Source organism: Schistocerca americana, chromosome 3 (assembly GCF_021461395.2).
Source record: "Schistocerca americana isolate TAMUIC-IGC-003095 chromosome 3, iqSchAmer2.1, whole genome shotgun sequence".
Lineage (NCBI taxonomy): Eukaryota > Metazoa > Arthropoda > Insecta > Orthoptera > Acrididae > Schistocerca > Schistocerca americana.
The window spans coordinates 305,917,667-305,930,794 of NC_060121.1; the positions used below are offsets into that span (position 1 = coordinate 305,917,667).

General features: G+C 37.8%; 1 protein-coding gene across 4 annotated transcripts in view; it reads left to right on the forward strand.

Annotated features, from left to right (window-relative positions):
* Positions 1 to 13,128, forward strand: part of LOC124606757 (VPS35 endosomal protein-sorting factor-like) — a 99,466-nt gene that overhangs the window by 30,080 nt on the left and 56,258 nt on the right. For all 4 annotated transcript variants that reach the window (XM_047138807.1, XM_047138810.1, XM_047138808.1 and 1 more), the window contains 4 exons: positions 1,128 to 1,304; positions 3,397 to 3,550; positions 3,645 to 3,847; positions 11,528 to 11,658. In XM_047138807.1, coding sequence (XP_046994763.1) covers positions 1,128 to 1,304; positions 3,397 to 3,550; positions 3,645 to 3,847; positions 11,528 to 11,658 — 665 coding nt within the window. The remainder of the gene's footprint in view (positions 1 to 1,127; positions 1,305 to 3,396; positions 3,551 to 3,644; positions 3,848 to 11,527; positions 11,659 to 13,128) is intronic.

Genomic DNA, 13,128 nt, shown 5'->3' on the forward strand with positions numbered 1-13,128 from the left:
TCAGTGTGATTGTTAAGACACATTAGATGCTTTTCAAATGTCCTTAAAAATGTCATTGCCATCTGTGCGGTAAATGCATGTAATCCATGTGTAATGTTGGCACAGGATGTCAGTAAAAAGTGTCTGGAACATTACATAGATAACAGCTTTTAAGTTTTAATTCATAGAGACCACCATATGTTAGAAGAGAATCTTTTTCTCTGAATGGTTACATTCTGGCACACTGACTGTAATTGGTTGGATTAAAATATCCCTTTGTTTTGCATTCATTGCTGCATAGTTTCAGCTGTATGGTCATTTTCAAGTAAATATATAGTAATATAACCCATCAAGCTGATATCAGCTTGCAGTTGCAGCCTTCATGATGTCACATAAAGTTAAGGAACTTAAGGGCAGACTTTGTAGTTAAATGTTTCTTGAACAGCAGTGACATAGTGTTCTGCTGTCAAATATGTCCATTAGATGGGTTGTGCTGTACAGGTGCTAGAGGAGGGTGAGGGAGAAACACTCCCTCTCTATCAGAAAGAAGAATCAAATTTGATTATTGGATAGTAATTGCTAGTTTCTTATGGATCTGTCTGCTACATGTAATTGTTTTTGACTGTGTGGTTTTTGATTTTCTCTGTCATGATTATCAAAAATAGACCTCTCGTGCACAAAAAAGAAACGTAACCTACAAATGACAATGGCATTCATCCCTGCCATGAATATTCCATTGGGACCTCATACACTGATGTCCATATTTTAGACAGTTTTTTAAGATTCTGAAATCCTTTACATTTCATTTTATGAATTGAGAAGGTATAAATAATGCATTTTATTTCTGTACTTTCATGCAAAGGTGCATGGTCAGAGTCGTTTTTACACGATATTATTGGAAATCCCATTATAAAAACACCACCCACCACAGTACTTCTGTTTTTTATGCAATTCTTTTGAAGGACGAGAATGAATGAAAGGAAAGATGTTTGTTGTTATTGCTCCTTCTAGACTGATTCCTTGTTTTTCTGTCTTGTGCATATTACATTTTAACTGTAATTATGACTTGTGTAATATGTACACATCACTGACTGTTTTTTTTTTAGCTTTCAGTTACATTTATTGTTTGTTTGTTTGTTTGTGTCTAGATGACTGAGAGTCGTATAGCCCGTCGGACTCTGGGCGGTAGCACAGCAAGCAGCACAGGATCTTCAACACCAACGCCTACACAGGATCCTCTGGGAGTTGCCTTGGATGGCAGTGATCCCCTCAGCCAGTTTGCTAAGCAAGAGATGGATCCCTTATCGAAAATGGCAGCAGACATGGTATGTAAGGGCTGTCCAACAACCCTTCACCTATTGTACAATAACTGATTTAAATTTTTCTAAGTAACATAATACTACCTTAAATGGCAACCTGAATCACTCATTAGTTAAGAGTTTCAGACACTATTTAAACTGCTTAAGAAGGATATATTTTGTAATGCATTTTTCTATTTTAATTTTTGTTTTTGTCCCCTGAAGATGTGGGAATCAATGTCAATGAATTCATAAAGAGACTTATCATCACATAAGATGGTCTGTTTTTGAATGTAAAAAGGCTGTAAAATGTGGGCCGGCCACTGTGGCTGAGTGGTTCTAGGTGCTTCAGTCTGGAACCGCGCTGCTGCTACAGTCGCAGGTTCAAATCCTGCCTCGGGCATGGATGTGTGTGATGTCCTTAGGTTAGTTAGGTTTAAATAATTCGAAGTCTAGGGGACTGATGACCTCAGATGTTAAGTCTCATAGTGCTTAGAGCCATTTGAACCATTTGTGAAATGTGATACAGTAGTTAGAACATTAGTTACATTGTGGAAGAGAGAGAGATTTAAATCCTGTAATTTTTAGACAGTCATTTCAGCTGAATGCCTTCGACATCACCACACCTGATATTTTTTCTATCCTTGTTCAAGCTGAGCTTGTGCTCCATATCTAATGATCTCGGCAATGAAACATTAAATGCTAAGCTACATTATTTCCTTTCTAAATAATAGATTATTAACATTATTTCAATGCTGGAGGTAAGTATAAACCACTTAATCACCAAAAAGAACCTTATTCGCAAATTTACCATCATCAAATAGATGACCTCTCAGTAAATTCTGAGATTGTAGGCATATCAGGACATGAAGGAGCAGTTAACCCCAGTAGTTGATTGCACTAATTCACAGTTCACAGAGCTCCACATACCATTTTAAAAACTATGGTCTGCTATTACATGCTTCTTGAGCAAGTGTCAGAACACTAAAATTGAAGCAAATATGGTTGAACTCATTTTGTTATTAAGGGGATGGTAATGACCAACTCTTTTTCAAATTTTTATGGTGTAATGTTGATAAATAAGAAACTCTGTTAATGAATAAATATTTAAAAAAGATCTTACTATGTGACATCACAGTGATATGTACACGGAAGAGCTGTCAGAAATGCTAACTTTCAGATTCAGATTCTTCTGATTAGCAAAAGAGAGGGAAGGGCTGTTCTTGCAGGTGTGCCTTCTTCTCCTTAAAATTAAGGCCAAGTTTGTGATGTTCCCTTGTGAATGGACCAAATATTTCAAGAGCTTCCATAAATCATTCTCGATTTTAGGAGACAAAAAAAGATCAGCGAAGTTATTCAGGAGGCACATGATAAAATGTTATTATATCCTGTGCTTGCTGAATGAAATAGAGTGTTTGTAAATAGTAGGTATACACAAATTGTGGTAGATTAAATTTGAAGTCATTGAGATACCGGTAATTGTTCTAAGCTTGTTTGGTATCAGGGAGATTTTCATATTGTGTGTAAAATAAAGATTCCAGTGGAAGAAGACAAGTCTTTAACATTGTCAATTTAATTAAAAGAAGGTGTCAAGCCTAAGTGAACCGACATCAGCATAATATAGTTTTATTATTTTTTATTTTATTTTTGTCAGCTTCAACATCTCACTTGATTTGAGTAGTAAGTACTGGTACTGGTACAGGTACATTTACAATTTCACAAAAAATAATATTCAGCAATAAATAATTATATTTTAAAATACAGAAGTGAAGGTAAGAAGAGAAAGAATAACTTATTAGCAGTTGCTGAAACTGATGCAGCCAGAGTAGAACCAACAGTAACATGAATAAAAGGAATCATTTTACAGAAGGTAGACATTGAAGATGTTTTTATTTTTTTGTTTTGCTAGTATCCTTACCATCTCTATCACTTCTACATACTCTGTCAACTAGCAACTAGGGATTCTTTTTCAGTTCCATAATATAATATAATTTAGCCTGATTCGTGAAAACACTTTTACTTGTTTTTAGGCAGGTACTATTTTATAAATTGTTTCTCTCATGTGTAAGAAAAAATGAATTTGCCTCAGATAATTGTAAAATTATTATTTAATGTTCAGTGGGAAATTAAACCATCAGGACAGAAAAAGGCAAAGGATGCTCCTCAGGATAATATAGAGCCATGGTCTTCTCGGAAATCAGCCATTTTGAGTAAATTTACTACATCAGAAAAACTGTCAATTATGACAAGCTTTTTATCTGGTGGAGAGAAAGGTATTGTAAATCTTAGTCAAACGTATTATTAATGTAGCTCTCAAAAATTAATTTGTAATCAGTGAATTTGACAGCAGTTAATTTTATGTTGCAGTTGTTGTAAAAGCGCAAAGTTCTGTTGTGGACAAGGTTAAGAACAGGCTTGAACAGCTTGATGACTTTGAAGAAGGATCTGTTAGGCAAATGCTGGATCTGTCTCAGCATGAGTATACTAATCGCATAGAGCAGCTCAATCAAGAACTGGTACAGGCATGGCACACTGACCAACGTGTAAAGGCACTCAAAATTGCAATTCAGGTAGGTGGGAGAAACTTATGATTATCTGATGCCTAAATAGTAAAACTGCTGATTATTGCACAGAAGTTGAGAGAATATGTACTTAATTTTGAACTGCATTAGTAGGTTATAAGTATAGCAATATCAGAAAATTATTATGCCATCCCTCTGAATGTCACAGACCAGAAGTTATAACAATATAGAATTGAAAAAGTGAGTAAGGCTGGTCACAAAACACATGGCTAGATTCATTTATGGAAGAACATTATTGACAGGAATAAGAAGATAATTTGAAACTGACTAATAGTATGTTTTGCATGAATGCAAAGTTGTGGTGTGGAATCTTTTATATAAATTCTTGGTGTCTGTTCTTTTGGACATGTGTGTTTCATTCCTTCTGTATGGTACAGTTCAGTTTCGGCAGAGTGACATGTTCATTAAGATTACTTGTTTTAAAAGAGTAAAAAGAGATATCACTCCAAAGATGGATCTGCAACATTCTTCCTCCGCAGAGCATGTTAATAACAATAATTAAAGCTGTGCATTTACCATTCCCTAGTGTACACTTAAAAAGGCTACAACTGGACAATTTACGTAATTGGCAGAAGGTTTGCTGCCTTGCTAAAAGCTGATGTCTCTCTCATTGCACTATTGAGCTGCTATTTCTTTGATGCCACTTATTTAACAAAAATGTGATCTTACACACTAGTGTTGAAGCATAACAGTTATTATGTGACTGGAACAATGAAGACACCCACTTAAGATACATGGACTGCCCCTAGCCTGAAGGGTTAACATTATGCAGATGGTAGAGGATCATAAAGTAGTTTAAAATATATAGACCTATTATTTTTTTATTTACATAAAGAAACACCATACAGTAACAGCTTAAGCTGTTAATGTCTATTCAGACTGATCACTGCTAGTTTCCATGACTGTGTTATAGTGATGCACTAAATTTTGCTGTTGTCTGTTGCACAAGGAGACACAGCCCCCTGTTGCCCTCCAGTTTCTGCTGCTGTTTCATACACAAATGACTTTATGAAACCCCAAAGGAAAAATTGTAATAATGCAGTCCAGAAGTTATAAGAATATAGAATAAATAGCATGTAAACCATTCACTGCATTTAAAGGTTGAGTAAGGTTGGTCACAAAATACATGGCTAGTTTCATTGATGAGAAAACATTATTGACAGTAACAAAAAGCTAATTTAAAGGTGACTTGTTATTTGTTATGATTAAATGTAAAGTTATAGTTTGGAAGGAAAGTGTGTAAAGCTATAAACTGTTTGATTCTTCGTAACCAGTTTAGTTGAGTGTAGGCAGATTGACATATTCATTATGACTACTTGTTGACGCCGTCAAGAGGGAAAAGAGTAAAAACATACATGATTGCAACCATGGATCTGCAACATTCTCCTTCTTCAGAGCATCTTAAGAACAAGATTGAAATTGTGCATTTACCATTCTCTAGAGTATGCTTAAAAAGGCTCCAACTGGACAATTTACGTAATTGGTAGAATGGTTGCTGGTCTGCAAAAAGCTAATGCCTTTCTCATTACACTACTGAGCTGCTGTTTCTTTGCTACCACTTATTTAATGACAATATGATTTTACGCACCAGTACTGAAGTGTAACAGCTATTACGTGACTAAGACTGTCCCAAGCCTTAAGGGTTAACATTTTGCAGATGATAGAGGATCATAAAATTGTTGAAAATGTATAGGCTAATTAATTTTTTTATTTAGATAAACAAATTGTCCAGTAACAGCTTAAGCTGGTAATGTCTATTCAAACTGATGTGCCAGTCTCCATGACAGCGTTACAATGATACACTAATTTTTTCTATTGTCTGTTGCACAATGAGACACTGCAAAACTGTTGCCCTCCAGTTTCTATTGCAGTATTATACACAAATGACTACATAAATCCCAAAAGAAAAAGAAAAAAGTCCATGTGAACATGACTCAATAAAATCTCTTCAAATTCTACTGTACAGATTATTCTTTGTCAAGAATCAGTTCTCTGTGTACTGAATAACCCTCATGCATTTACATCTGTGGCGATAAATTAGGAAGATACCTACATCAAAAGTTTTCTCTGTACATTCATTCACCTTTCTGTCTCAACACCCTGCTGCATCAAACAATAAGTACCCTCCGCCACACACCGTAAGGTGGCTCGCGGAGTATAGATGTAGATGTAAATCCATTTCTGCAAGTTCCTGTAATGTGTTATGCTTCAGTCAAGATTTCTGTAATTTCAGAATGGCTTTGATCCTGTGAGAACTTTCTGATATAACATTTCATATATGGGACAATGATTTTCCTAAATTACTCCATCTGAATCTGAGTTTATTCATTTGGTAAAGCCGTGGACATCTCTTTCCTTTATACGTGTTGAAACTAAATTAGTATGCAGTCTCTAATGATCATTATCACCATTGTTGGCATCTTGATTTGTAACCATAAACAGGAAAGCATTTATAACTTAAAATATCAAGATACATACATTAATTTAGTGTGCACACTTAAACTTACTTGTTTATGAAAGAGGATCCAATCAGAGGAGTGTTGTCAAGAAAGCAAGCCATATATGTGAATGTAGACTTTCCCATTGTATTCTGTTGATGGAATCTTCATGGTCTCCCATTCAGGGGGTTATGTTTTAATTTCATGATGCTTCAATGAGTGTCACTCTCATCGTCTTCTGGCAAAGTGCCGAGATTGTACAGGTGCCCTACATATATTCCTGAGTGGTAGCTGTCTCTCCCCACCACTTCCCCCATGTGCAGGGCACAGAGTGTCATTTGACTCTCAGTCCATTTAGTCTGGCCCAGAGTCATGAAATGTCAACTGCTGGTTGCATTCTTGGTGTGTAGCTGTTAGTGCAGGAGTCCATGCCAAACTTAGCTGGTAGCCCTCATCCCTGTTGACAAGATTGTTATGCAGCCTTATCTCAATTGATTCTTTGGTGATGCCCTCCCAAAAGCCAATAACTCAGCACAACATTTTTGTTTTCTCAAATTTGAACGTATATCCCTTGTTGAGCCTATGTTCTGCCACTGCTGATTCCCATGTAGCATTGTGAGATGCAGCGCTGTGTTTTTCCAGTGCACCAGCAGCCACATTCGCAAGGTATGCTGTATACACCGGGTATTTGCTGTTGTAATTTGTCCTGTACCTAATCAAGCATATCATTCATTTTTTGTGGTGGTCAAAAGATGGTCTTGATGTTTTTTCTGACATTACTTACAATTATCACTGGGGGTAGGCCTAACACAGGGGATACAGATGAGTTTCGTTTCTTCATTCTATACCTGACGACTCTAGTACACAGGGCACATGTCATTAGTGACAAAGATAGCCTCCCAGCTGATTTTTGTGAATGTTTCTCATGGAGAAAACAGTGGTGTAGCTGAAATATTTTAAGCAGCTGAAGTTTGTGGAGTCACAATACCTGCTTCATTTACTGGCATGGTATAAATGGTCTGAAGATATTCATGATGATTACATTCCGACCAAAACTGGTAAACATTCCAAATAAATATTTTATTGTGATCAAGACTGTTTTTACTCTATTGTTAGAAATGTGTTTCACTAAAATGGGTGCAGTGAAGCACAGATTAGATATGCACTGGAGAAAACAAATGACACAACAAGAAGAGTGAGAGAAAGAGGGAGAGAGACTCACTTTTATCCCCTATGTTGGGCCACCACCAGCTAAAATTGTGAGATTCCTCATAAAAAAACAATATTGGGGCCACCTGTTGACCGCAAGAAAAAAAAAGAAGATATGCTTGGCTTGGTAAAGGACAAACTACAACTGCAAATACCCAGTACATACAGGGTATTCAGAAATTCTTTATAGATGGGAGTGAGTACATAATACTTTCTGTTCTGTGATGTTTTCAGTTGAGATAAGTAATGCGTCCACGTCTGCTGAGGGAAAGAGAAAGTCTTGGAGTTGCTTGTCCTGGTATGCAATAGGGTAGACAGAATAATGTGTACTATGTCAGATGGTTACCTGATGTCACTTTACATCTGCCTTGCTGTAGGACCTATTCAATGCCTGTTTACCTCCAATAAACTAAACACGGTTTGGTACATGTTCTCAGCTATATCAAAAACATTTTCCACAACATAGCATGCCATTCCACAAACTTTTGCTCAAGTTACGCTGTGGCTCCGAGGAACAGGTACCTTCACCATGAGAAGGAAGGACCATGGTGCTCCACGGCAATGCTGCATGCTCGAATTTGAAGTATATGTACTATATTGCGTTGAAGGGAACCCATCAATGAATACACGCACAATTGCACATGCAGTGGGTGTTAGCCATCTGGAATGTTCTGCATGAGCAACAATTACATCTGTACGACTTAAAAAGGTATAGGCTTAGGTCAAACTGATTTTCCACAATGCATTGCCTGCTGCATGTGGTTCCTGCACTGCTGCATTGACACACCCCAGTTTCCACATCAAGTTCTAGTCACAGATGGATGCAAATCCGCTAGGGACTGTTTTCTAAATTTGTGAAACAGACAGGAAAGATGAAAACCCTTGTGCCATGCATGTTCAGGAATTTCATCGCCAGTTTGGTATTAACAAATTGAACCCATTCTTGGAAGCTGTGCTATTGATTGTCCATCAGGAAATGTGGTTTCAGCATGACAGTGCACCACCTCACTTCTCACTTGCGGTTTGGAGATATTTCAACAGACGATATGGTGAAGGATGGACAGGCTGATGTGGTCCAGCCGCAATTTCCAGATTTAACTCCTACAGGACTACTTCTTGTGGGATTGTATGCAAAGTTAAATTACAAGACACCTGTAGAAACTGAGGAAGATCTGCTGGCATGAGTTCTGGCCACTGCACTAGAAGCTATAGAATCACTAGATGAAATGGAGAGTGTATACCAGAACATGTGTCATAAATACAGTGTCTATAACAGCGATGGTGGGTGCCACATTTAGCCACTATTGTAATGCATCAGTACTGTTCTCTACATACAGTATGCAGGGTCCTTTTTTTGTTTTGGAATAATGTAAACACGCAACGTTTAAATGTTTAAGCAAACAAATCTGCCTGAGTGATAAATGGAGGTTTCATTATGTTTCCTTTCAAATTCTTACCTAACAATTGTACTGCGTCACACCTAATTCAGTTCCTCAATCGGAAGTGGATAAAATAATCATATGAATTGAAACAATTGTAGAACGAAAACAGTATGTTTCCAGATGTGGGTTCCTATTCAAAATATTATGTTCTCACTCCCCAGTATAAGTGCTAAAAGTTGGCAACAGGAATTTCCAAACACCTGGTGTAGTACCTTGTGAGTGTGGCCACAAGTACATTTGGTAACCACAGTGCTGCATGGAACATATTACATGGTTACATGTGGGGCATAAAGATAAATCTCCAGTGGCAGAACTCTTCCTCAATGAGGGATATACATTTTAATTTGAGAAAACAAAAGCAATGTGCTGAGCTCGTGGCTTTTGGTGAAGCATCATCAAAGAATCAGTTGTCTTGAGGTAAGTCTCCATGACAAACTCATCAACAGGGGCAAGAGGTACCAGATTAGTTTGGAATGGAACCCGGCACTAACAGCTGTGTGCCAAGAACGCACCCAGCAGTTGACACTTTGCAGGTCTGGGCAAGACTGAATGCACTGAGAATCAAATTACAGTCTGTGCTTCTCACCACACTCCGCTCCAGGGGGGACGGTTGGGGAGAGACAGCCACTGCTCATATGGGTTGACCGCAAAATCTCAACACTTCACCAGAAGATCATGAGAGGGACACATATTGAAATGTCACAGAATTTCAATGCAGCCACCTGGATGGAAGCCTGGGAAGATTTTGTTAAAGCAAGCCCTGCCCAGTGCACTCAACCTACTTACGTTTTGCACTTTGTACCATGTGACTACGAAGATGGAAGGCACACTTGGAAGTAACCAATGAAAACATATGTCATGTAATTGTGCGCTACATTGTTTGATAGTTAAGGTTGGTAGTATTCACACACAAAACACAATGGGCCCCAAGTTTTTGTAGTTTTACCAACTCAAAACTAGGGAATTCAAACATTAAGATGAAATGCACAGATAGTTAGATACAGTGTTGTTACATATTTTTTTCCATGTGCTGTTTCGAATATTGAACATCACAATGTTCTTGTTCTTATTGGAAAAGTATCTCGTGTAATATGCTGTAAAAATAATGAATTTAAGTGACTGAAAGTTGTTTCTCATATGATGTTGAATCTCATACTCAACTGTGCAGTGTCTGACCAGAAGTACATCATACCATTATATGTCATCCTCTTTTCTTGTTCTGTTCAAAGATGACGTGAGTGCTGGAGGACTGTAAACGTAATAACCTCTGTTATCTTGTCATCATAAAATAAAATAAACAGTGGGCTGTAAAATAATTTGATCATGTCTTTGAGGTACAACTTTTAATAATTTATCTGTAGTGTCTCACTAATAAGTTATTTTGCCTTGCTTTCAAAAATTTCTAAACATCTTTCTAACATTTTCACATGAACAAAACCATCATCTCTCTCCTTTCATCACTACCTAAAAGCTGATTTGAAAACAGTTCCAAATATTTGAGAGATACTCCATACAGATTGCATTATATGGACTATTTTGAAAATGTACTTCACTTTTACAGGATTCTACAAAAAAAATGAAGGCTTCCATTCAGTCTACCTATAATTAATTCCACGTGTTAACTTCCATTCACATTAACGTTGTCCATAGGAATCTACTCCGTGTGGCTGGGTCCAGCAACTGGGTATTTACTTATTAAACATTATTGATTTTTTTTAATTATTTGTATCCATTAACTTGCCTTAGCTGTATTTAAGATGAGTTGCTATTCACTTCAGAAAATATGAATTTTCTTTAAGCCTTTGTTGATACCCCAATACCTTATGATAAAAAGCATTTTTGTAGTATGTCTGTATTGTGCACTGAAAATGTAGTTTGCAGGAAAGTGTCATCATAAGGTCTTATGATATCAAGAAAGGCTTAAAGAACATTTACATTTGCTACTATGAATAGCAGCTAACTTTATATGCAGCTAAAAGTGAGTTAATGCATGTAGATAATAGGAAAAACAGTAAAATTGAATAAAGAGTAAATACCCAATTGCTGGTTACCCTACTGCTGTGTTTGTGTATGGGGGAGTGAGTTAATCAGCATTGAAGTTGGTCAATCAGGCCATAGTGCACACAGATTAAAGTGGCCCGCCAGGGATGCTGTTAATAAACGTGTTCTTCATTCGGTTTCCTAAAACCGAACAAGAGAGCTATACAAAAGTTGGACATGGGACGGTAGTAAGTATCAAACCCTAGCCAAAGGCTGAATAGTCTCGTGCACTATCATATACACTATGAGAACAACTGACACTAATTGTATTTGGTGGGCCACTACAATCTGTATGCGCAACAACCTGATTTAATACTAATTAACTTGGAAATGGTGCAGTGCATCAAATTTTTTTCTTAACCATTGTTTCTCTGCACAACCTACCCTGCAACACCTTTACAAGCTTTCCAGGCTGTTTCTCACCACCCTGTATGTATATGAGTACTAAATGGCTCATGTTAGTTTGTGAAGTAACTACCTCCTACTAGTTGCATCACCATAACTGGAAAAATAGCTAATTCCGTCTTTCTCCTTTGCAGTGCTCAAAGTTGTTGGTGGATACATCTGTTATTCAGTTCTATCCAAGTAAATTTGTTCTAATAACAGATATTTTAGATATATTTGGGAGATTAGTATATGAAAGACTGCGGACCAAAGCAGAATATTATGTGTAAGTATGGAGCTCTGAAAATTTGATCTTATATTTATCCATGTTGCATAGTTACACCATTACGTAATACACAGTTAAAAGATCCTTTAAAGCAGACGCTTAATTGACTGGGGAAAAAAAAATTTGTGATTTCGTGAGAAATACATTGATGAGTCAAAACTTTATGACAACCTGCATAATAATGTGTTCTTCCACCTTTGGACTGTCTTTAATGACCTCACTGTCAATGGGACATTAAACTCCCTAACCTCCTTTGCTTCCTTCCTTCCACCTTTGGAAAACAATACTGCATTAGTTCTGCATGCCACAGATTCGACAAGTCCTTAGCAGGTTTCTGGATGTATGTGGCGCCAGATGTCTACATGTGGGTCACACAGGTCTTGTAAAATTATAGTCCAGGCACTTGCAGGCATGTAGGTGACACCCAATAACATCACAGATGTGTTCTGTAAGGTTAAGGTAAGGTGAATTTGATGGCCAAGACATCAGTGTGAGATCACTATCATGTTCTTGAAATCACTGTAGCATGATTCTGGCTGTGTGCACAGACAGTTATCCTTTTGGAAGAGCCATCATTGTCAGGAAAGACATCTACCACGAAGGGGTGCAGGTGGTCCCCCCACAGGTGTCATGGTGCCTTTAATTACTGTAACAGGTCTCGTAGAAGCCCGATGAATGGCCCTTGTTGCGTAACACTGCCCCCACAGCCTGTGTCAGTGTTGTGGTGCACACTCTGAGCAGCTGTTTGCCTGAATGCTGCGGCAGTGGCTGCGTAGGTGGACAGGGGTAAACCTTCGTGGCAGAGTCATCTGTTGACCTATGCACCTGAACCTAAGGTACCATCAAAGGCTGCTCAAGTGTGGCAGGTCTTGAGAACCTAGTGTTGTAAATGAAAATAAATTAGATGAACAGTGTAGGAAAAGACAGATTGCTACTTACTGTAAAGGTGACACATCAGATTGTAGGCAGGCACAGTTAAAAGATATGTAGCTTTCAGCCACAGCCTTTGTCAGCAAAGAGAGACACACAAACAACATTCACACACACACGTACACACACACATAAAAACAAGTACACCTTATGCACACATGACCACCAACTCCAGCATCTTGGGCCGCAGTTGACAGTCGTGCCCCTGCACGCGCGCCAGTTTTTGTGTGTGTGTGTGTGTGTGTGTGTGTGTGTGTGTGTGTGTGTGTGACTTTACTGATGAAGGCTGTGGCCAAAAGCTACATGTGAGTGTCTTTTATGGTAAGTAGCAATCTATCTGTTCCTACATTGTTGATATTCCTACCTCGAGTTCCCATTGTTTAATAAATTAGATGAGATAGGGGAGGCCTTGGAAAGAAGTCTGAGAAAATCTCTGCACCGTTTGACATTTCAGCCTGGTGTGTCAAGAGCATCTGCTCATAGAGCTGTGCATAAACTGAAATTGAAACCATACAAAATAATGGTAGTGCATCAACTGAA